At 32.3% G+C, this 26,876-nt stretch overlaps 1 protein-coding gene across 1 annotated transcript in view; it reads right to left on the reverse strand.

Moving 5' to 3' along the window:
- Positions 1-26,876, reverse strand: part of MPDZ (multiple PDZ domain crumbs cell polarity complex component) — a 221,149-nt gene that overhangs the window by 30,883 nt on the left and 163,390 nt on the right. Inside the window, 12 exon segments of the mRNA XM_074282905.1 lie at positions 9-92; positions 1,528-1,673; positions 3,543-3,717; positions 4,236-4,310; positions 4,434-4,526; positions 14,328-14,408; positions 16,721-16,811; positions 17,600-17,691; positions 18,631-18,668; positions 18,671-18,826; positions 19,946-20,108; positions 24,600-24,698. Coding sequence (XP_074139006.1) covers positions 9-92; positions 1,528-1,673; positions 3,543-3,717; positions 4,236-4,310; positions 4,434-4,526; positions 14,328-14,408; positions 16,721-16,811; positions 17,600-17,691; positions 18,631-18,668; positions 18,671-18,826; positions 19,946-20,108; positions 24,600-24,698 — 1,293 coding nt within the window.

Below are 26,876 nucleotides of genomic sequence, written 5' to 3' on the forward strand. Positions count from 1 at the left end.
ATCCATACCTCTAAAATCTGATCCCCTGCCCAAAGTCTTCCATCTTTACAGGCAGCTCCTTCCTCATAAACTTCATGTATAATAATAGCACCCTGTGGAGTGAGAAGACAACTGTTGTTTTCTGTGTTCCCCCATTCCAGTAAAGAAAAAAAATTATTATGGGCTAAAATATTATAGAATAAGATAAAAATATGTATATGAGAGTACAACTTTTATAAAATAGTCTTATGAAAACTATTGTAATACAGTGAATGGGATGGTCAATTTAAGAGCCAGGAGACCTAGATAAATATTCACATTCATTATCTTTGTGACCAAGATTAACTCATTTCCCTTTTCTGTACCTAGTGTCTTTCATCTATAAAACAGGAGACATAATAGTTGTACAGCATATCTTATAGGGATATCATGATGAAATTGTTTTGTAAATTAAAAAAAGCTAGGACATAAGTATTTGTTATTAATAGAATGTAGAAATTCAAAACATACTTTCCAAATTGAAATCATTGAGATACAACAGACATCTCTTATAGTCAAAATATTTAAGATAAATTTATAAGTATCTATATAAAAAAAATCCTCACAGGGTATATCTGGGTTAACTCAAAAGTTCTAAATACAAAAAATTTATATGAGTTTAGGATAAAAAGAAATTTTGAAATCTGAGCATCACAAAACACCACAAATATCACAAAACTTTAACATTCCAAATCATTTTAATAATAAAAAATTAAAGCAACCATCTCATCCAGAGAGTACTAAAGGAGCTAAAAAATAAGGATTATAGTTCTAGAATTAGAAGCAAGAGTGTACTTGGGCTAGTTCATACCAGATCATGAGAGATACCTGTTAAATTTTCAGTATAAGCATTTGCCCTTCAAAAATCAGTAAACACTACAAATCAGGCCTAGATTGGTTTTCTTAATTGTCTAGACTTTAAAAAGCAATGAGAAAATGTTAAAATATAGATTATACTTAAAGCTGTATTATGCATACATTTTCTCCCACAGAAGAATTTCAAAGGCCATCTAATTGAACACCTTATTGTATGGAGGAAAAATGAGGTTCAGGGAGGCTCAATGAAGTCACTGACTTCTCAATCAAGACGAAAAGGAAGCAGACTGGTTGTGCAAAGAGAGAAGATAATGAACAGAAAAACCTAGTATCTACTTGTTATTAAAATAATCAGAAGAAGACTTCTGGAATACCAGATGAATTCATAAATTTATGAAAAGATAGGTGTTAATCTTTAGTGTTTTCTCTTCCAGGAGCTGTCTCTATTAATAAATCACAGATCCAATTCCTATCCCTTTTATCATCTATAGCCCACAGTAACTTGGTGGAAAAAGGCACTATACTGTATAGATATTCTTTATATAACTTTGCAGAAGGAGAAATAGAGACTCAAAAATGTTCAAAATTTTTCAGTGATAGTGAGTATTTGAAACCAGGTCCTCCTATTTCCACATTCAGCATCTCTGCTTGTTTCTTATCTATCCTAAGATACTTTCCACTTTAAGTGCTCACCAGCAATGTGTCTGCTCCTCCAACAATGCTCAATCCAAGCCCAGTGCGTCCTTTGGAAATGTCAATTGTTGTTTCACAGCCAGGAATAATTGGACAGGTTGCTGGGTCAGAAGGGAAAGTAGCTGGGGTGGAAGACCTGCTTGTACCTTAAAATATAGAAGATTAAGTTTGACTTTTATCAACAGACTGAAGATATGGAAACTGAGTTATAATTGTGAAAATCCACTAATATGACTGGCCCCTTACAAAATTACCCACCACGTTATGAGATGTACAATCTATTAAATAAAAAGACCTGAACAATCTCAAACTTCAGAAAACAAAATACCTTCAGCAATCTTTGGTTCCAGACCACACCATTATTTTTACTTTCTTTCTCTTTGATTCTATTCATATATATACATATATATATATATATGTATATACATATATATATATATAAATGATTTGTCCATAGCATTTTAAGGATTGCAGAGTATTTTCCTAACTTAACATTCTTTATTAAATGCAATATTATCATTATCACCACTTTGAAGGTTGAGACCCTCAAAAGAAGCATGATAACATGTAAGCTGTATGACTTGGGACAGTGAACCTCTCCAGACATCGTTTCCTCATCTGTAACATGAGGGGGTTGAATGACATGACCTCAAAGATCTGTTCCCGATCTAAATCTAAACTTCTATTATCCTAAATCATTTACTCAAAATTACACTAAGCTGTGTCAAGACTGGGAACTTGAAACCATTATATATAAAATGTCAGTTTATATTCTTCATTTAATATGTTACCCAAGAACTCGTTTTAAGAAAGCCAAGCAATAATAGCTTAAGTTTGAGGTAAGATGTTTCTTTTTAGAAATTACAGAAAAATAGATTACTTTCTTGATTCTAAAGTAGTAAAAACAGGTGTAAACTGTTTTCTTCCTTTATGCTATTTTTATATGCATAACTTCATATTATTTGGGGAATGCTATTCTGAGAATAGCAGAAAATCTAATGAAAGAGGAAATTTTCTAGAAAATCTTCAAACATTTTAATTAATTGGCAAATGTTCTTTATATAAAGTATTTCTTTCATCAGATACATACTATTTTGCTTTGAGATACTGTTTTGAACTATTTTTTGAATGTTTTGAACTACTGTTTCCCTAAAAAGCATTCCAAAAAAATGTGAATGTTTCAGAATTTTTTATGCCAAAACAGATGAATCCTTTGGGGTTGTGAACATAACCAAATGGTTTCCCTACATTTCACAGTCAAGAACATAAAACAGTTTTTAAAAGTTAAGATGGTACAAATGCTTTAAAATGTGCTTCTGCATGAATGAGAGATTTTTATATAAGTTTTCTTAAATATGTACCATTATGTGAAAGGATAGTAATAACTTATGTTTATTACCCTTAAATACAAAGTGCTTCCCTCACAACCATATTTACCTATCTCAGTTGTGTAGTCCAAGTATTTTTTTTTTTTTTTTTTTAAAGGCTGGGGTTAAGTGACTTGCCCAGGGTCACATAGCTAGGAAGTATTGTGTCTGAGACCAGATTTGAACTTGGGTCCTCCTGAATTCAAGGCTCTATCCACTGCGCCACCTAGCCACCCCCTTAGTCCAAATATTATTATCTCCATTTCTCAGATAAGAAAGTTAAGACTGAGAAAAAATAAATAATCTTCAGTTAGATAGGCTATTTAGTATCTGATTTGAAACTCAAGCCCATGCATGTTAATTGCAGGACCATCACTTTTTCTATAATATCAAGCTGCCCTCATGGCCTATATGTCATGGGATCTTGAAAAGAGTATAGACTGTAGACTTCTGACATTTTCATTAAACTCCCATAACATATTTTCTCAACTCTGACCTTTGCTATATCATATTCTACACTACTATTGGTTATGGTATAATGAGAATTCCAATATATAATGGTATTATCTGAAGTATAAAAAGAACTAAATGATCCTGGTTTTATAGACTCTAATGTCTGAGACTTGAAACTTGTAGTACTATCCTTACTTCTGATAGTTTCAGGTTCTGGAGATCCAGAAGGGGGCATCACTGGAGCTTGTGAAATATTCTTTTTTTCTCCAATGGATGCACTGAGAGTAGACTGGACAGACTGGAGTTCTGAATCCTCTGCATTAATAGTAAGCTTTACTGTGTTCTTTGCAGTCTTCAAAAGATTTATAAACTGGTTGAATAAAAAAAGTTAATAAGAAAATTATCAAACTAATGCATACAGGCCATTGATATCCCCAGAAGCTTATGCTTGTAGGACTAAGAGAAGAAATAAATACATTTAACACCCAGTTCCTTCATCTAAAATGTTAATGTCAGATTAGATGATTTCCAAGATTCCCTCTTAGCTCTAAATATTGAAAATCTCTCCATTAGGCTACATGTATCTGGGAAAATCAAATCTGTAAATAAATTAATAAAAATGTTGCTCTGATTATAAGACTGAGAGAGAGTCTTGTTAGAATCCAAGAAAGACTAATTATTTTGGAGGAAAAGTAAAAGTCAGTCAGTCAATGACTAATACAATACATATAAATATGCACATACATAGAATTACAATGTGAATATATATTTATATGTATTATACATGCTTATTTATCACATGTACATTCAATAATACACAAGCAAACATACACACTCACGTCCTTGGTTATAATGTTTCATTTATCACTCCTAATTTGATAAAGATACCTTTTCCACAGGATAGCCCACAACAACTTCATCATCTACTGCTAAGATCTGATCTCCAACTTTGATACGTCCATCCTAGGATGAAAAAGGAAAGTTTCTGATGCTTTTTTTTTTCTTGGCAACAATACCCTATCTTCTTGTACTCTGATGCATATATCATTATATTCTACAACAATTAAGATGCTAATAAAACCTTACCTTGGCTGCCACTCCATGATCAGTCAGACTCTTTATGACAACTCCATTAAGGGTATCTTCTTCACTGATGGCAATCCCCAACCCACCTTGATCCTAGAGAAATAAAGACTAGAAAACTCAGACAATTTTAATAAATAACTTTAATTTTCCCCAAAAGAAATGTATGCAGATGTAATTTAATTCTGTTTGCCATATTCAAGATTTGGTACAAGAGAAGTAGTTGAAAATTTATTTAAAACCTCTTGCTTAAAGAACTTAAGATTTCTACTCTGCATTCAAGGCTTTACAATTTCATTCTTAAATTTTGCTGCATATTTTCACATCTTTTGCAACTGAAGCAGAAATATCTGGTTAACTTTGAATAAAGACTCAGCTACCCAAGGACCAAGTGAGCCAATCTGAGAGAGAGTCATCTCCAGGCAATTATAACTGGGTGGTAAATTTATTTTTAAGCCATAAAAAATGATCTTCTACATCATGGAGAATTTATGCTGTGCATTAGTGGAAGAAACATCCACAATAAGGAAATCATGTATTTTTTAAAGCATTGAAACAAGTATGTTAAGCATCTAATAAATCTGCATTTTTCAATCTAACCAATAATATGTATATAGAACTTGGAAATATTATATGATATATATGCATATTTTTTCTCTTTCTAATATGCTTTTCAAAAAGTATGTCCTTTCATTTCACTATTCCCCTTCTCTGTCCTATTCTTTTCTTTATGGCGTTCCCACTCAAAATAAGAACTGATCCTAAACAGCCATCAATTTTATCTTCCCTGTGCTAGCAAGGGCTTAGCATCCAGAGATATTTAGTTTCCATGGATACTAGAGTTTTGTGATTGCAGGGTAAAGGTGTCCCAAACTCTGGAACACAAAGAATTTCACTGAAAATCTGTTTAATCCTGAGAGTTGAACTTCTTTTATCTATATCCTTCACATTTTCTTTTATCAAAACCAAATGCTTAAATAATATCAGCCTGTAATTCTCTTTACTATTTGGTATAACAATATTAAAATAGTTTTTGGTTTTTTTTTACAGTGTATCTTGATCTCAGAGCCAACAATACTTTTCTTTGTAATTTCTACCTACAATAGAAATAAAAGTAAAGAGGAGGAATGAGACTGCTACTGCTAAATGAGAATGTATACATGTCTTCCCATGCTTCTTTGCAGAGGTGACAGGCTATGGGAATGGAAAGTTGCACACACTGTCAGATTTGGTTGATATGCTGGTTGGTTTTATAGAATTGCTTTTTTTGCCTCTCTCAATTCTTCATTATAAGGGTTGGGCCTGCAAAGATTATATTTAAAAAAGAAGGCAATGGAAAAGGAAAGGAAAAGGAAAAGGAAAAGGAAAAGGAAAAGGGAAAGGAAAGAAGGAAAGAAAGAAAGAAAGAAAGAAAGAGAGAGAGAGAGAGAGAGAGAGAGAGAGAGAGAGAGAGAGAGAGAGAGAGAGAGAGAGAGAGAGAGAGAGAGAGAGAAGGAAGGAAGGAAGGAAGGAAGGAAGGAAGGAAGGAAGGAAGGAAGGAAGGAAGGAAGGAAGGAAGGAAGGAAGGAAGGAAGGAAGAAAGCAAAACATTTTTTAAATTTTGATTCTTGTTGGTCAATGATTCATAGGATCTCCTAACTGAAAGGACCATGGGATCATAGACTTAGAGTTATCAGTTACATTGCAGCTTTCCAGATTTCTTAGATAACACCATCTGATCTACTACTGTACACTTAAGTCTCCTGTCTTATCAGCTACACTTTGGATTTCACCCTAAAGATCATGTGACTTTAATAAGTTTAGTGAATAATTTATTTCACGAAGAGACTAGAGAAATTAAATGCTTTTCCCAGAGTTACAAAGGTAATAAGTAATTAAGATAGGATTCAAATTATGTCTTCCTGATTATGAACCCAATACTTCATACTCTATGTAATACTGCTGCTCTTAAGAATTTACCTGGTTCAATCCAATACTGTTTCTCCTCTTAAGAATTTACCTGGTTCAATCCATATGTGAGAAAAAACCTTTACTTAACCCAGGTAGATGCTAACATCCAGATGTGAACAGGTACTCAAGGGACTAATAAGATTTTAATATATGTATTTCCTCCCCCTGTCATGCCAGGTCCCATGGCACAGGTGCTGGATTCTCTCTTCTGTCTTAATTCTGATCTTTTATACCCCAGTCCATTCCACCTCTTCTTGAGATAAACCAGATACTAACTCTCTTCTAGCTCTCTCACTGGCCCCACTTATGTCAATAATCATTGTTCAGGCACTATCTCCCCTTCCTTATCAGTTATAATGCAGCTATCCAGAATTCTTAGATAACACTATATGATTTGCTAAAGTCTCCTGGCTTATCAATTGCACATTGGATTTCACTCTAAAGACTATGTGGCCTTTATACGTTTACTGAAGTTGAATCTTTTTATGTGTATTATGTCACCTCCTTAGGATACATTGAAAGTTGAGATTATCTAGTTTTTCAACTCATATGCCAACATGATGCTTCACACAACACAAAAGCACTTAAACATTCTTTATAATTCCATTCTCTTCTGACTACAACATCTATAACAAGCTGTTAGGAAGTCTACTATTATACATCTTAGTTTATAGAGAACTGAGCCTTGGATAGTCTATTTCACTTCTGGGCAGCTAAATATTATGAGCAAATTATTCCAGATATTGAGCCATGTCCATCTGTCTGTGATTTCCACCATTATTCATGGTTGTGTTCTGAAGAGCCTGGGCAAAACAAGTCATAACTCTTTTCTTCACAATGATCTTTTAGATACAGGAAATCAATTATCAACCTTCCCCATGCTTACTCTTCTCTAGGATAAACATCATTGGCTTCTTCCAAAAATCTTCCTATGGGCATGGTTTCAATTTACTTCATTCTGATCCTGTTCTTATAGATATACCTGTCAATGTCCTTCTTTAGAATAAGCCACCTAGAATTAAAGTCAACATTCATGATTGTGTTTTGACCACCAAAGAATACAGGAGTTACATTCTTCTTTGTTCTTTATATTCTTTAATTTTAATGCACCTTGAAAGCTTTTTCCATAGACACTTCACTACTGATATACTAAGCTGTAGTTCATTAAAATGCCCGTCCTTCCTTATAACATTACTTTTGTCAATTTTTTATTTACATAATTGGTTCCTGAACTCATGGAAGGGATTTGACATTTATCCCATTAAGTTTATTCATATTTAGATTTAGTCTGTAATTTTCATCCATGGACATGTTCTGGAGATTCTGTTTCTGTCATTTAACATATTAATTTCAAGTCATTTATAAATTTCATAAACATACCACTCATGCCTAAAACCAAGTCATTAATAAAAAATGTTGACCAGAAAAAGGTCAAAGGATAAGATAATAATTAAGAGATGTTTTATCAGGTTAAAATTAATTCATTATTTTTGGGTTGTGTCTTTGAGTCAGTTCTTAAGGTATCTAGCCATACAAGGAGCACTCTAGCCCATATGTATTCATTTTGTCCATGAAGATACCATCGCAATTTTGTCATATCCCTTGTTAAACTCAGTTACATCATTATGGCATTAATATGACCTATCAGGTTAATAATAATTAAAAAAAAGAAATGAAATTAATCTTCCATAATCTTCCACATTCTACAAATGTATGGTGGCTTATAGTGATCATTCTATATATACTTGTAGACTACTATACCTTCATATCATGGACTAGTACTTTAAAATTAACAACTTTAGGAGCTAGGTGATTCAATGGATAGAGCAATGGGGCTAGAATCAGGATAACTTCATTTCAAATTCATCCTCAAATATATACTAGTAGTGTGACCTTGGAGAAGTCACTTAATTTCTATTTGTCTTAGCTTCTCCTTCTGTAAAACTGGAAAAATAATAGTCTCTCCCTCCATGGATTGTTGTGAGGATCAAATGAGATAATATTTGAAAAGTGCTTAGTACCATGCCTGATACATAGTAGTTGCTCCATAAAAGTTATTATTGTTGTTGTTTTACATTTTCCAACTTTACTGGATGCAATAAGTAGAATGCACCGAGTTGTGAAGGAAAGAGGATCTAATCTCTATTGCTACTAGAGAAAACTATCTTGTTCATAATTTAGGAAGTTAGTGAACAATTGAATTCTTATCTAAAAGTTAGAATACAGGAAAATAGGAAGGCCTATTTGCTTAAGACACTGAACCAACAAAAACTGAAGTCAAATACTAATAATTTTCTATAGGTTGTGGATTTTCCATGGTACTCTTCTTTTCTATCTGATTAAAAAAAAAAAAGTGAATTGAATGTTCATATATTGTCAGTGAATATAGGAATGAAACTATCAAAATCAGCAATTTTTACAACTTTTTGTATGTGGGGAGGGGTAAAATTTAGAAAGATAAAGGAATCCCGATTCACAATCATGAGGTCATTTTTGACTTTGTCAATAATTCTCCTTATCCCTTCACATATCTCTTGTACATCCTGTCACTTGTAAGTTTTGTTTCCAGATGCTCAAAAAATTTTGTACTTGACCCCTCCTTTCTCTCAAAAGGTATTTCTAGAGTTTGGGGGAAAGCCTCATAGAAAAGTATGTTGGAAGTGAAAAGTGGGGCACAAAAATTTCTTGGGAAATGGATTAATGGTAGGGTTCCCACCTTTTTGAGAAGAATAACCCTCTTCTTGCTTGTATCTTTGTTTTTCCCATCCCTAAAGTGATTGAGTTATTGACTCTTAAGAGGGGCAGTCATTCTTATTAGTTCACTTAAGGAGTTTTAAAAACTAATATTCCCTCTTTTCTTTGAATAGCTAGATGACTTAGTGAATAGAGAACTGGGCAGGGAAATCACAAAGACTCATCTTTCTGATACTGCCCTAGAGACTAACTGTGTGACCCTGGGCAAGTCATTTAACTCTGCTTGTCTCAGTTCCTCATCTATAAAATAAGCTAGAGAAGGAGGAGATGGCTGAATCAGAATAAATAGGAAATAATTAATGAAGGGAATGTCCTAGAAGTAAGAGTGATTTGGGAAAGACTTCTACAAAGTGGGTCTTTAATGCAACTTTTTTTTGCTAGAAAAGGAAATGACAAATCCTTCCAGTATTTTTGCAGTTTGGAAAGACTGAAAGTAATGAACATGAACAAATAAAAACATCCAGGCTTTTTAATTCAGAGGATTAATATATGACCTGAAGGAATGAACTTTCTTTAACTACAAGAGTCAATCAATCATTTAAGTATTTTTTTACACGAAACTAAAAATCTATTATGAACAACTTGCTACTACTTTATAAAATATAATCAACTTAAGGTAATGTTTTATCCTTTTTTTTTCCTTTCTTCTCCACTGTTCTCACCCAAGAAATGGCTACCATTAGCACAAATATGTGTGAGTCTGTGTATGTGTGTATGAACCATTTTATATTTTTATACTTTTATTTAACAGGGGAATGGTTGAACAAGTTGTATATGATTTTGATGAAACACTACTGTGCTATAAGAAATAATGAGATTGATGACCTTAGAAAAACATGGATAGACTTGCAGGAAATAATGAAGAGCAAATGAGTAGAACCAAGAAAATGTTGCATAAAGTAATAGCATATTGTTCCAAGAATGACTGAGTTGATTAATTCATTAAGTTTTTACTAAGCACAATTACAGTGCTAAGTAAGTGGAGGAGGATGGAGAAGGCAGGGCTAACAAAGAGTCAAAAAATAGTCTCAGTTCTTGAAGAGCACACAATCTAAAGGACTGAGCAAACAAATATGCACAAACAGGCTATATACTGGATAAACAGGAAATCAACAGAGGGAAGGCCCTAGAATCAAGAAGGATTTGGAAAAGCTTCTTTTGAAGGTGGAATTTTAAGACTTTAAGGAACCAGGCAGTAGAAATAAGGAGGCATAGCATTCCAGGCTTTAAGGTCAGCCAGAGAAAATATTTGGATGTGGGAGATGGAATGTCTTTTTCATGGAACCACAAAATGGCCAGGGTTACTGGATACAAGATTACATGGGAGAGGGGAGTATAAAGTGTAGGAAGACTGGAAAAGTAGAGGATAGGAGTTAGGTTATAAAGGGCTTTGAATGCCAAGCAGAGGCTTTTATATTTTGCCCTAGAGGTAATAAGGAATCATAAGAGTTTATTGAGTATAGGATTGCCATAGTCATACCAGCACTTTGGAAAAATTTTAGCTTTATGGCTGATTGGAGGATGGACTGAGGAAGAAAGAGATTTCTGTCAGAGAGATTCACCAGCAGATTACTGCAATAATCCAGGTGTTGTGAGGACACCAGGATAACAGAAGTAGGAAGGGGAAGAGGTAATAAATTTGGGAGATGTTGAAAAGGAGAAACTGATAAGATATGGCAAAAGGATGGGAAAAAGGGTTGAGTGGAGCAGTTTAGTTTTGCACATGTTGAGTTTGAGATATCTATTCTATATCTAAAATAATGATTATGGGTATCCGAAAGAGAATGGAAGTTGAGAAACTAGAAGTCAATAGAGAGGATAGAACAGGATTAGGTAGGTCTTAGAATCATCAGCATAGAGATGATAATTAAATCTATTGGAGCTGATCACCAAATGAGGTGAGGAAAGAGGAAAAGGAAAAGGAAAGAGGAAGAGGAAAAGAGAATGATCAATGTTCAAAAGCTGGAGAGAAGTCAAGGAGAAAGAAGATTGAAAAAAAGGCAATTGGATTTGGCAATAAGATCATTCATAACTTTAGAAATATCAGTTTTAACAAAAAGGTGAAGTCAGAAATGAGACTGTATAGGTTTAAGAAGAGAATAAGCAAACCTATATCAAACTACTTATGATCTCAAAGAGGAAGAAGAGAAGAAGGGAGAGAATTTGCAATTTAAAAAAATATTAAAACTAATTTTACATGTAATTGAAGAAAAATAAAATATTTTTAAAATAAGAATGAGAGGAAAAGAAGTAGGGGCAGGTATTATAGATGGCCTTCTTTAGGAGTTTTACCAGAAATGACAGAAAAAATACATGATAGCAATTGAAGTTGAAAGGACCAACCAAGATTTCGTTGAGGTTGGAGAAGACATGGGCATGTTTGTGGGCAATTGGGAAGCAACCAATAGATAAGAAGAAACATGGAAATCCATGATAACATAGGAAAAACAGAGAAGGAATTAAAATGGAATGGGATCAAATTTTCCCTCATATGAGGGCAGAAGTTGGGAAGGAGAAAAGGTTTGTGAGCCATGTAGTGAACACCTTGAGAAAGGAAGAAGAGTATGCTGGTACTATTTCTTTGTTTAACATTAGTATACATGTTACCTAAAAGTCTTGAGCAGAAACATATCAGAGTGAATGGAAAACTATTCCAGTTTGAAGATATCTCCTCCCAATCTATAGATTGCTGATGAATCATTTTTTTTTTTTCTGGCAAGCTAGTTGGTGTTCAAACATAGAATACAAAATTAGCTTTATTTTTCTTTGAAAACTTAATGTTTGTTAAACTAACAGAAGGAAAACACTTTAGTCTCATCTATTTAATAAAGAAGATGTAACAATATGGAGAGTTGAGAGGCCTAAAATGCCCCAATTGGCAGTTTATAGAAATTACTACTTCCCTACTTCACTTCTGTCAAGATGAATACTAGTGAGTAGCAAGAATAGATCTGTGGGGAAAAAAAATTCTATCTAATAGATCATTCAAAAAAGTTCAAAATAAACATGTAAGGAGGTAAGCCAAGATGTTTAAGGATAAGGAGAAAAAGGATATATGTACACAAAATAATTCTTGTTTTTGGGGGCAGATTCAGAAATAAGAAATGCAGTAATAATTTCCTCACTCTGTTCATATTTGACTAAAATATTTCTGAGGATATGGAAAAGGAAAATTTTCTGTGCTTCAATGAGCTGGTACTTTTCAAAAGTGCAAGATATGCTAACAATAATTCTGACCAAAATTATTTACAAGCTAATAATACCTGATATTTTATAAATATTTAAATATTAAATTGAAAAAGTTATTCACAGAACAATTCTCTTCTTATAAAAAATTATTTCTAGTTATATTCCCTATATAAGAATATTTTATATAGAATTCTAAAGTTGTAAAATATCATATAGACAGGAATATGTTAGAAACAGTTCTACTTAGTTTTGAAGAGAGGAGTTAGCACTTATACTTCGGTAATTGGCACTTGATAAGTAAGAGAGTGATGTATTGTTTTGTTGATTGTCCCGACTTTAAAAAATGTTAATAATGCAGGTTAAGCTTAAAATGTATGTCTTTGTGTATATGTATATAGAAATATATATTTTGTTTATGTATGTATGTGTTTTGTTGTTTAGTTGTTTTGTAATGTCTGATTCTTCATGACCTCATTTGTGGTTTTCTTGGCAAAGATACTGGAGTGTTTTGTCATTTCCTTCTCCAGCTCATTTTACAGATGAGGAAACTGGAGGACAATTAACTAACTTGCCCAGAGTAACACAACTAGTAAGTGTCTAAGGCTGGATTTGAACTTATGGAATAGAATCTTTCAGATTTTCTATCCACTATGCCACCTAACTGCCCCAAACCAGCTTATTAAATATTTATTAGAATATCCCCGTTTTACTCTATAAATATTAATGATGATGAGGAGGAGGAGGAGGACTACCATTTATATAATGCTTTGAGGTTTGCAAGATAATATACATTATCTCATTTGATCCTTATAATACCTCTGTTTATTTGATTATGGAAGGTAGGTATTACAATTATTATTCTCATTTTAAGTATATGAAACCTGAGACTCAAGATATTCATTATTTGGCCCAAAATCACAAAGAAAAGTCTCTTTACTTCTTGTTATTTTAACTCATAGAGGCAAAGCTAGGAAGACCTAGCTTCAAACCTGACACAAGGTGATTAGGTGATCTTGGTCAATTTTCTTCTCAGTGTGTTAGACTAACTCTCTAAGATTTTTTGTTTCAGAGAGTTTGCTAACTTGTATTGATAGAAGACACTTCACTCTTGTATTGATCACACACACACGCACAAACACACTTGCACACATGGATACACATATACATTATCTATCACATGTTACAAGATCAACATTGAAACAGGATGTTAAATTTCCCAGGAGTAGTAAAGGAAAGTTTTTAAGGAGTGACATTAACAAAGTTTCTTTTGATAGCATGTGTAATAGTTATCTTCTCTTTCAAACCCCTATCGCCTAAATGAAATGTGTCCTAAGTCTTTTTAAAATAAGCCACACTGGAGTGATTCACTTGTACCTTGAAGAGAAGATTCATAAACATTTCCAAAAACAAATAAGATACATCACTATTTTAAAATTGTTCAGGTTATAATCCCAAGTTTAATAATTAAATATATTTTTAAATGTCCATTTCTTGTAGGTTTGTGGTCAAACTCAATGCTTATTACAAAATACATCTAGGTTCATAGAAAATGAAAAAATATATAACAGCTATCTTTCAGAAAATACGTGACTCAATTATTGATCTTCCTCTATTCAGACAAAATTAAAGCAAAAGGCTGCTTCTACTTCACCTCTCATTCATCAACTCTTTTGCAATCTGGCTTCAAATCTAAATAATCAATTGGAATTAGTCTCTATTTTGTATTTATTTTCTTTATATTTAAGTTACATATACTTATCTAGGTCTTCTCTATGTTTTTTACAGGTGGGGAGTATTTCACTTAACATATGTTTTGCCAGTGTGTAAGGCAGTGCCTAGAACATTACAGGTCTTTAATAAATGCTTGATTTAGAGCATAATGGATTGACTTTTACTATCCATGATAAAAGGTTTCTCAGGAAAGTGATTTCTCTATTTAGCTATAACTTAGAAATTGTTTTGAAAAAGACACATAAGCTTCATGGCTATTTAAAGTAGATTTACCTTGGGAAGTTCCAGATGGTGAACATTTTTAAAAGAATTGAAATCTGTTGCTATAACAGAACTGGTAATATTCAATTCAACCTAAAGGAGAAAATTTTTTTTTAAAGAATTCAAGTATATTTTCAAACAAAAAATTCATTTTAATTTAAACCATTCAACAGAGTGGCATTATTATTATTATTATTATTATTAGCATATCATGCAATTTATAAATGTTATCTTCCAAACTGACTTGCAATCATCTGACAAAATATACCTTCACAATTAAATGATTTTCCAAGGTTGCCTAGAATTTCTATAAGGTAACTATGTAAAAAGTTTCCAAGGCAATTTCTTAACCTGAGATTCAAAAACTTCTTTTAAAAATATATTTAAGAACTATATTTCATTGTAATTGGGTTTTCTTTATACATGTGTAACATTTAAAAACAGTATTCTGAGATAGCTACAACACATATAAAGTTTGAAATCCTTGCTTTTAAAAAAGTCAAATGCCCTAAAATAGCAGACCCTGACTTAGAATCCATTAGCCTTTTTTTCATTTTTTCTCCTCTATATGAAATCAATTACTATTTAAATATATCCTTTTGAAAACTGTAGATATGCTTCATTGTTTTTATAGCAACCATAACTCCCAGTAATGAAGTGCTTTGTTCATACTAACATCATTCAGCTGGTATGAATAGCTATATGAACTACTCTCTCACACAACTTTAACTATAAAACCAACAAAGATTGTAGCAGACACAGATTCACCGTATTGAAAAGGTGTCTGTTCATATGTACCTGAGTCTATCTATTTTCTGAGAAAATGGCATTGTAAAGAGGACTCCAAAGTACTATAAAAAAGAGAACAAATTTGTGTATTATTCTGCATTGAAAAGAGGACACTTCAAATCAATAAAGCATTGAGGAGATAATTGTGTTGCCCTTTTCGGACTATACATAGCACTTCCTCTTTACCTATTAATTCTTAAAATTATTATTTCTATTCCTCTTATAGTTAGAAATTTGTTATCTATATCTATATTATGGTAGTATAATAGTTATATTTGTGTCTATTTTGCATTTATAAAAACATGTCCAACTAAAAATATATATATATAAAACATATAATAAGTTATATAATGTTATAATAAAGTTCTATTGATATATATATGTATGTATGTGAATGTATATATATGTATGTATGTGTGTATATATATATATACATATATATATATATATATATGTATATATGTCATTTTCCCCTCCTAGAGTATTAACTCCTGTAGTGCCTAAGACAATATTTTTTATACTTGTGAAATGTTTTTTTTTTTTTAAATGAATAGAAATTAACTGAGGATCATGGATAGTAAATATTGGTTCATTAGTGCATCTTGATATGACAAAAAGGGGTTTTTTTACTTGCTTTAATAATTTCATGAACCAAAGTTTGTGGATTAATTTAGAGAATTTTGAATCAGATAGTTTTAAATTATTACTAAAATTTGTAGTTGTGTGAAAATTATGTAGAACAAGCAATTTGGTATAATTTGTGACAATAATTGTGCATATATGCATGTGCATGTATTTCTACTATCACTAGGATGCTCTAGAATCTTTTGACTTCCATCAAACAGAACTGAATTTAATTGATTTTCCCGTTCTAACTTAGTTTTGTCAGTTGATTGCTAGATTTTGCACCACACCTATTTTTCATTGCTTTCTTGCAGTGTTTTAATTCCTCAGCATTTAAAAATGGATACTTTCCCAAAGAAACAGGCAAGATTATTGTTCTTAAAGGGCACATTTTAATGACAGAAACCCAAGAAGTAGAATTAAGGCTAGACTTGGAAAAATGGATTGTCAAAGGTGCATTTAGGATAAAAAAAAAAAAAAAGTGTTGTTTAATGATGAAGAATTAGCCATAATCATAGCTAATACTTACATAATGCTTTAAAGATTGAAAAGTACTTTACAATTATTATCTATACAACCCTTCTGGGAAGTAGGTGGTATAATTATCCTATTTTAGGGAAGAGGAAACTGAGACAGAATAACCTCTATGATTTGCCCAGGGTCACACTACTAGGAATATAAGACCTGATCTGAACCGAGGTGTTCCTGACTACAGAGACCTCAATGTTTTATCCACTATGTAATCTAGGTGCCTCATGCATTAAAAAAAAAAAATTAAATTATGTGTGGTATATGACTAGAAATGTGATGCCAAATCTAGTGACGATAGCAAAAAAGGGAAATATTATATATTAAAAGACTTTTAAATATGTAAAAAAATAAGGTATCAATATCAATTACCTTATCAATTGTCCTTATTAACTTAAAAACACCACTCTACAGAGCACTTAATAAAGTTTTTTCAGAAAGAAAAAAATATATAACTAAGATACCTCCTGATTCTGTAGAGCCTCTACCGTAGAAGATAAATCTTCCAATCCTTTGCCAGGACAAACAGCCATTTGATTTACTGCATCTTTATTTCTAAAAAACAAAATATAATCATATTAAGTTCAATATAAATAATGTCTGCCTGCAGTCAGGTCCCCCAAACCAAATCTGTGATATTCATTAAAAAACAAACAAGCAAACAAAAAAGCACATACATTTGGTTTTCATCTATGCTTTGAATACAGGATAGAATTTACAGTTGATTTTCTAGCTAAAGCATTTGGAAAACTGTAATATTCTTCTCTAAAATGTAATCTTCTTTGGGAGCAGGTTTTTTGGGAGGCTTTTGGGGACAGCCTTCATTTCAGTTCAGTAATCACCCCAAAATGCAGCCAGGTATTAAAGTCCATATCCTTTATTGTCTCCTTCCAAGTCTTGTCTCCTTTTCCTGCGGACTGATTAGCTTTCTTAAAGGCCTTCTGTAGTCTTGGTTCCAAGAGCTTGAGCTCTGGCTTCTGAATCTCCCCGACTGAATCCTGGTTGAGGCTCTGAGAGCTGCTAGTGTGCTTGTCCCTTCTGGCCCTGAGAGCTCCTCTTTATATGTTCCACACTGAGTATACATCAATCATTATACCACTAGGAAACCATTATTTTTTGTTGTAGGATTAAATCAATGCTAAACTAGATTTAACCATTTTCTCCTCAATTCCATTTAGTACTTTGTTTCAAGTTCCGGCCCATAACATCTCCTTGTAGGATTAAATCAATCATATTGAACCATGCTAAATTAGATAACTATTGTCTCTATCAATTCCACTGACTTAGCACCTTGTTTCAAGTTATGGCCCATAACAGAAAACTAGTAGAAAAATATGGCTTACCTGATAAAAATGATTTTTACTTTTGAAGGGGCACATTTAATTATTGATGAAGCATTCTGATGACTTCTTCCATATAAAATTTGCCCATTTATCTGTATGAAACAAATATAAACTTGCCTTGAAATTTAGATTTTGTTGATTCATAAACTACTATCTAATAAAAGCGTACCATGTTACTTTTGATCATTCTGATGAAATAACCTTAACATTTTATCTATATGTATAGATATAGATACACCCATATATGTATACAAATGTGTACATACACATATGTTTACACACACATATATGTATACACATACATATAATTAACCATCACTTTCTGAGGATGGAGATAAAGATAATCTTACTCTCTTCCTCCCTTTTCTCTGTCTGTCTCTCTGTCCTCTGTCTCTCTTACCCAACCCTAACCCCAGACATAACACACATACATACATACATACAGAGTTTAATAACCATGCAGTGTCTAAGATTAGTCACCATGTGCACTAGTAGTCTAAGGCATCTGTCAGGCAAGCAGGAAGTCACTGGAGCTTGCCGTCTTCTATTAGCTCCAGTCACTTGCGATCTGGCTCTCTCATCAATTTACAGGCTATTCAAATTATTCAGAGGATTTTCCTGCTGTGACTGCTGCCAGTTTCCCAGTACCTAACAGGAATCTCAACAGTCACAATCCCAAATGAGTCTCTGTTTGACTCATAGGCAACAGAAGTTCTAGAATGTGCTGATATTTTATACTATGTCTTATAGTGCTTTATTTTTGCAAAGCATCTTCTTCACCACTCATCCTGTGAGATATGTAATTGAGGTATTATAATTCCAATTTTATAGATTAGCAAATAAGGAGCTAGGTAATTTATCCATGGTATTTAGGTAAGGCCAACTGGACCTTCAATCACCAATGAGACACTAATCTTTTTTTTTTTAAACAATAAAATAAAAATGAATTATTGCTCATTGTAAATTGGTGATTCTTTTCACTAAAATTTTCTTGCCTTCAGAGACATTGAATAGTGTTCACAGGAGCTTACTTCTAGAAGTTCATCTCCAATCTGTAGTCGACCATCTTTCCAGCTGCACCATTTGGGTCAATTCCAACTATAAAAACACTCATTCTCGATCGATCTTTGTTTCCAGCAAGACTCAGGCCCAAACCAGTTCGGCCTTTTTCCAGTTCAATCATGAAGAGTTCACCTGCTAAGGTTCCATAGCGTTGAAGGATATTTTCTATGCAAAATACAAAGTGAGCAAGTTTTAGGAGTTAATTATGTCTAAGCTTTTTGATCATCCTTACTTAGTTTCAATCTCCAAACACCACTGACTACTTAATAATTATTATATACTTTATACTGCTTGTCCACTTTCCTGTCATTATTTTTTTTCTTAAAGCTTTTTTATTTTCAAAATATACACATGGATAAATTTTCAACATTCACCCTTATAAAACCCTATGCCATTTTTTGAAATGAACAAATTTTAGAAAGAAAGAAATGATGCTCTATTTTGTAACGGCTTTGGCAAAATTAAAGAATTTCCTTTGCTTTTTTGAATGGCTCATTTATTAAAAGAAAAAAAATTTGAGAGCTACAAAGTAATTTGGATACAATTTAATCAGAAGTCTGTCTAATGTACATGAGTAAAATGACATACAGGGATATTAAATTGATTTGTTCAAGGTAATGAAACTAGTCAGTGGCAGAACCAGGGCGAAAACCCAAATTGTCTGAATTATCTATGGGGAAGCTTGTGCTGGAGTGCCTTATCCAGATGGAAAACTGCTTGTATACTAGAGTACTTATCTTGAACACAGCAAAATAAATATTTCTGAGATTGTAATCCTAAAAACATGACTACAAACAGGAGTAGCTCTTGGAATCTCTCTTTATTTTGCATATCAATAAATAAAAGTGAAATTTCTTAATTTCTCACATTTACAAAGTGAGAAAGAATTTAGCTTTCAGGTCTAGTTTACTGCTCATTTACTACATCATGTTGTCTCTAAGCTGAGGCCAAAAGACCACAATGATTAGATTATCTCCAATTTTACATGCATACCAAGATAATTATTTACAAACAATTTAATCATCAAAGAAAAGCCATTTATTCTTCCTTTCATGGAAGTTTCTCTGTAGTAAACACTATAAATGGCAAAATCTGTATAAAGAGGTTTTTAAAAAGAAAGAAAAATGTGATTTGTTGCCTCAGGAACATGTGTTGTACTCAAGCAAAACCATGAATTTTTTTTCAGATTATTCAATTTAAGGAAATTACACAGTTATTTACCTGACCCTAAATCTTGACTGATCAATCTCTAACAACACTCCTTCTAACATCATACCAACTTACTCCAGCTGTAGCCAAATTCATCCTCTTTGTCACCATCTTCTGAGACTTTGCTTGAACAGGACTCTTCAGTATCACTGCTCATTCCAGAAAATGTTGAAGGAGGGGGCAGAGACAAGCTGGGGAATGAAGTCTTTTCAGGCTCTGAATCCAGCTGACTAGATGCCTGTGGAGAACAAGAAGAATGCAGTAAATATGTTCAGTCTAAGGACCAAAAAACTTCACAGAATGAAAAAAAAAAAGTAGGAAATAACAATAGCTATGACTTTTAATGTTTCAAACACATAGCAATAAGACTGTGGAATGAAAGACATAGAGGAAAGTGATGGTATTTGATCACAATGATAGACAATTCAGTTAAAGTTTAAATGTACTCAATAAAACAAATGCTCAAAACACAATTTATTAGCATGTTAAGTGTTATTTTTGAAGTAAAAAACCACTCAATTTGAAGACTGAAATGACTATCATGGAAAATTAGTATAAACTTCCCCTTTAAAAAACCCTTCATTCAAATGTTTTCATGAATATGCAGATGGAGTATGTGAGGCTTGAGGGGGTCTGGCAGTCCCGTCCAAGAAATTAAAATGAAGTTAACTGAGACATTGTGTCAGTCAACAGAAATGTATACAAAACATACACCTTAGATTTATGTTGAATTTTTGCATGCATTCTTCACTTATCTCTCTTATAAAGGAAATGAGCTTTGAACTCAGGATTATCAAATCTACCTAGCCCTCAACTCTACAAATGAAAAAGCATGCATACAACATTTTGCAAACCTTTAAGTACCATATAAATCCCTTTTATCATTACTATTACTTCCTCATTCTTCTCTTTGTGGAATCAAATAATATTAGAATAAGATGGGACCTCAAAGGATCATCTAGTCCAATCCCAACTTGATGAAAAAAAAAAAAGCTACAGATCTATTTTGGAATAAATCTTCATAGTCTTGGAAAAAATGAGCCCAGGCCAAAATACCTTCAGAGAAGAGGAATAACTGAAAATATTTTCTCTAACTAAAATGATAATTCAAAATGATAGTGATTATATTTATATATGTGTTTGTGTATGAGTATATGTGTATGTGTTTGTGTGTGTGTCTACCTACATACACACACACACACACACACACACACACACACATATATATATACATATCACTTTGGATCTATTTATACTCATGTGTATATAGTTATAAGTATCTAGCAGAAAAACAATTACTAAATCACTATTAAAGTCAGTAAATAGTTTGGGCATACATTATATATGTACAGCCACAATTATAATACTGATTTCCACAGAAAGGAAAGAAGCCCAGAAATGCAAGTACTATGAACTTTCAGCTAAAATTCTTCCTTGTTCATGAAGCTTTCTCTGGTGTCCCTAAAGTTACACTCATCATTTTCCTTTTTCTTCTTCCTATTATATTGTTGCTTGTATTTCATTTTACTATTCATTGTTTCTTATACATATAAGCCTAGGCAGGGCCTAAAGGGCCTAAAATTTATCCCTTTAGTAACGAATTTCTAATACCTAGTTATATAATATTAGGTGCAAAATAAATAATTATGATTTTTGTTCCAAAAAAAAAAAAAGTGTTAAAATTGAAATAGCAACTGAACCTGTGATTTGATTAGAAGAAGTCTCTTCTGGATAAGGAAACCTCTCTCCCACAACAAAGCAAAACCTTCTCTACAATTTAGTCTTAGAGAATTTTCCTAGAGTGACAGAATCAAAAGAGGGACGACTAAACTAAATAAAAGGATTCTTATAGTCCTCATTTTGATTTTGAAAGTTATATAGTAATATCTGTCTTAGTCACTTTTTACCTATTTTAATGAATATTTTCCAATTATATTTTAATCTGATTTGAATAGTATTCAGAATAAGTGGACTCACATGAAGCCCATCAGTGTGTTTGACCTTTTTGACTTAGAGTAGTGAAATTAAATAACTTGGTCTGGATGACAGGCATGTATTAATCTCAATCAGAACACAAGTCTAAGTCCTCCTACCTGCAAATTCTGTCTCATGATAATATATTAAAATAAAAACTATATTAAGTAATTATATATTTCATAGCCCATAGTATCAAAGATCTAGAAATAGGAGGACATTTAAAGATGATCTAGCCTCATATTTTACAGATGAAGAAGCTGATACCCAGAAAGAGGCTAATTGATTTGCTCTAGATTATATAAGTAGCATATGGAAGAGAATCAAGATTTGAATTCAGTTCCAGAAGTATAGAATTCTATGCTCCAAGTTAGGTTTTTTGTTTTTTGTTTTTTTTCAGGACACAAAGAAAATGATTCAGAAAAGAACATGGGAACTTTAAAGTATAGAAGGGTTATTATTATGCACATTAATTGCCCTGCCAAAACAAAGAAGTGTTGCTCACATGATGGTTTTGATTAACAAAGACTGCTGCATAACAAAGCTTGCTATATATATTGATTCTTTCCATTACCAAAATGTTGTCTGACTAGCCTGCACATTGCTATAACAAATTAAGCTTTTGCTTAAAAAAATCTTAAAAAAAATGTGAGGTTGCTCCAACCCTCATCCAGGATGAGTTCTGTATAATTTTATATGGCTCATTTGATTCACTCAAGTTTTATTAATAATAAATTATAAGAATGTTTCTGAAATATTTCATTTATAAAAAATGACAACTGTTTATAATAAGTAGAAATGATGGAAAAGTAAGAATTAGGAAAGTTTTACCAAATAAAGCAATAAGTTAACTTAAAACATAAGCTTCCCAAAATTTTAAGAGAGTGGTAAATATAGAAATGCAAACTGTATGTCTTCCACCCAAAACTTTTGACTTCTATAAATGAATTCTAGTCAGATTAGAATGTAGTTAGCAAACTTCTCTGCCTTGAAATTCTAGGTCTTTTTCAGTTTTATCTTGCTTCATCCCCATTCATGTAATATCTGTTACAACTAAAAATAGGCTACACTTTTGCCCACCCTCTACCCAACAACCAGGTTATTTTTGTGTGTTATTGTTGTTATTATTGTTTAACATATTTGTGTCTTAGCTCACATTATGCCTCATATGTAGAACTTTCCTTCTTTTTTCTATATGGAATTCCTCACAAGCCTTTCAACCCCTGTTCAAGCCAACTTTATCAAATCCTTTCCCTTATCTCTAGATCAGAAATTACTTTCCTACCTTGAACTTGACTTTGCTTTGCAACTCTGATATAGGTTCTATGCAATGTTTATTTTAATTAATTATTATGTGCATCTTATTTCCTACAGGATCTATGGCTTATTTAAGTTTCCTACATCCCATGGTGACTATGACAGCTCTCTCAGCACAGCAGCAACTTAATGTGTATTTGCTGAATGTTATCTTATTTGAAGACACTATCTTGTTAAAAAATACTTCTTTAAATACTTTCTTTATTTTTAGAAGTAAAATTTTCATATTGTAAGATGTAAAACTAAATATTGCTATACCAAAATCCATGAACTCTTTAAGAGTAACCCTGTTACCTAATAGAAGGGTGAACAGAACAGAACTAACACTAACACAGAGGCTACCATTGAGCTCATGTAATTATCTCATTGTTGGTACCTTACACATTCCTTGATAGTGATAATAATCCTTTAACACACACATTTTATAGGTTTCAGGATATCAAGTAAAATAGAAAACATCAGATAGTCCAAAAACATTACATGTCACATACAAACATATATATGAACTGCAAACACTAATCACAACATACAAACTGCAACACATGCCCTTATTTTTATAAAACTACACATGGAGACAAACCTTAAATGGTGTGGGAGCAAAAGGATTAGTTGGGGAACAACGGAAGGTAACTCTATCTGGATTCTGTATACCCTACAGTAACAGAAAATAATATTCCACATATTATGGATTATTAAATCAACTTTGATTACATATACACAATTCTAAAATATATAATCCCTTGGATATTAAAGACGGATAAAATCTGCTGTAATTCATGAAATGCTTCCTGATAAGCATGAATGGTAAATTTAACCCTTTCCATGTTCAAATAGCGAGCAGGTATTTTTCTAGGTTTTCTAAATTACCTGAATATTAAATTTCAGATAAAGTCTATAGATGCTGAATAGGGCATGCTTCTTCTTGGTCCAGGCACTAATCATCTGAATATTTTATGTATATAAACAGAATCACATATCCACTATTCCATAAGGACAGCATAAGTAGTTACGTTATTTGTCCACAACTATGGACAAAATTGAAGTAACTTTAAAATTGTTTGCAACACTACAAAATTTTCATAAACAACTGTTTTCAAAAATTGAACAGAAAAAAATTTATAGATAATGTTAACATTTAAAAAACCAAAAGTGCACAAAAAGACACACCAGACAGACATATAACAATCACCCTTACAGTTCAAAAGGGTCATCTCATTTCAACTGGAAAAATGAACTGCATCCACTAAAAGGCATTTATAGACAGCTTCTTTAAAAGAGTATGTGCATGCTTAACTAAAAAATGCAAAGAAGTCCTTTCTCCCTCCCCGCACCCCCCCCCCCATCAAATTTGATACTGTAAACTAAGAACATACTAAAGCAGTAACAAAGCACACAGAACTTTTGGAAGAGCAATTGCATGCCAATGGCATTATCCAACCTTGTCAGCGTTGAGCTGTAGAGAATCAGCAAAGGGGTTAGTGCTGCTGAAACTGTACTTAGTATGAAGATTGTACGGCAGGGAAGGCAAAAGGGGTTTCTAAAAGGAAAAAGAAGAGGACCTATGAAGAGAAGTAGTTCTTAAGTGTGACTTCAGAATTAAAATGAAATATTTTCTGTTTTAAGTTTTATATGTGGACAATTATATTTAACTTTTACATCTAATCATTAATATAATCAGAATATTTGTGGTCTGAAATTAAAAGTGTTTAACCTAAAAACAAAATCATTGATGCTCCTTTCAAAATGAAGGAGGAAAAGTAAAAATAAGGAATTCACATACATCAAAAACAGGTCATAAGTTTAAATATAGGAACTGGTTTTTTTTGTATTTCATCATGTACTCTAGTTCTTCTTTAGCCCAAATTCCTTCACAGATCTGAGAGGTAGATGATCCTTTGTTCTAATTTGCTTATAGTAACATTCTTTATGTTAAAATCATTAAACCATTTCAACCTTATCTTGGTATGGGGTGTTAGGTATTGGTCAATATCTATTGCCTGCCATTCTATTTTCCAATTCCCCAGCAATTTTTGTCAAATAGTGGTCTTACCTTAAAAGCTGGAGTCTTTGGTTTATCAAATACTAAATTACTATAGTCATTGACTATTGTGGCTTGTGAACCTAATATATTACTCTGATGGACTATACTATTTTTTAGCCAGTACCATATGGTTTTGATGACTGCTGCTTTATAATATAGTTTTATGTCTGGTACATCTAGGCCACCTTTATTTGCATTTTTTTTCATTAATTCCCTTAATTCATGACCTTTTGTTCTTTCAGATACACACTGTTATTATTTTTTCTAGTTCTGTAAAGTAATTTCCCCAAAATGCCTTTGTAGTATTCATTGTTATTGTACCAACAAATATTATATAAAATCATATATGTTAACATATAGATACTCCCATTATATGTAAAACTATTTTAACAAGTACATTTACTACTTTATTTATTTCATAAAATAAAATAATTTTATTTCACCATGTATAAATATAGTTTTCAGCTTTGCGTTACCATCATCTAGCATGGCACCTTTTACATGTGTTACTCAACAATATTTAATCCTTTATTAATTTAAAAAATGATTAAGGAAAGATGAGTAAAATATCCTAGGTTCAATAGTTTAATTTTTGTATGAAAGGAGAGGTACTCCTTTAGCATTTTAACAAAAGAATCTTTGTCACAGCAGTTGCAATGTTTTGTTATTGTTGTTCTTGGGAAAATTCCTTTTAATAATAATAACAACAACAACAAAAATGTGTTATGAACCCCCAAGGCAATTCAATATACTAATTACAGTGTTCTGCAATTATTAATTATAAATCACCATTAAAGAATTTCTCCCAGGAACACTTCAGAATTTGGTCACAAAATCCCAAATTGTTCATGAACAAAAAAAAACAACAAGGGAATGATCAGTTTGAAGGATCAGAAATATGTTACAATAACATAGAACAAGAATTCTAGACCTGGATTGAAGTAATAAATGTATTAGAATCTCATTTAAAGTACTTCTTAGGTAGGAGACTAATCATGTTTCTTGTATTTCTTAACTGTAAAATAGGAATAATAATAATACTTGTAGATTATCTACTTCATAGGGCTGGAATGAAGATAACATGACATGTAATGTGTAATGTAAATGTCAAATATTATTTTTGCTAAAATCTGATGTGAGATTCACTAGCTTTATAGTCTAGAGCTATTATTTCATTTCTGTAAAGAATTCTAAGAACAGAAACATCCTAGACTGATATAAATACTATCAAATCATTTGTAAGAGAGTTGGTGATCTGGCCACAACTGTACATGCTAGTCCTCTTCATCACTCTGCTTTTCGTATGCATCTTCACTACACCCAGTAATTTGATGTTAAACGTCATGAATCATAAAATCCAGCAAATGGTTATATTAATCACCAATGAATATTTAATTTTTTTTATTTGTAGATTATGTTGAATCAGAACTTGGCCTTGCCATTAGAGTATAAAAGAACAATATGCACACAAATGTAATGGAAGATCATTTAAAAACTTTTATTATTATTTTCTAAAGATTTGTAGAAAGAGAACAGAATTCATATTGAGAATTCCGGCCAAGATGGCGGCATGGAGGCAGACAGCTGCTTGAGCTCCTCGTTTTCTCTCAGAACTTACTTCATGACAAGCCTCTGACTTAATGCTTGACCCAGAAAGAAATCCACAAATAATCA

This window comes from Sminthopsis crassicaudata, chromosome 1, assembly GCF_048593235.1.
Source record: "Sminthopsis crassicaudata isolate SCR6 chromosome 1, ASM4859323v1, whole genome shotgun sequence".
Classification (NCBI taxonomy): Eukaryota; Metazoa; Chordata; class Mammalia; order Dasyuromorphia; family Dasyuridae; genus Sminthopsis; species Sminthopsis crassicaudata.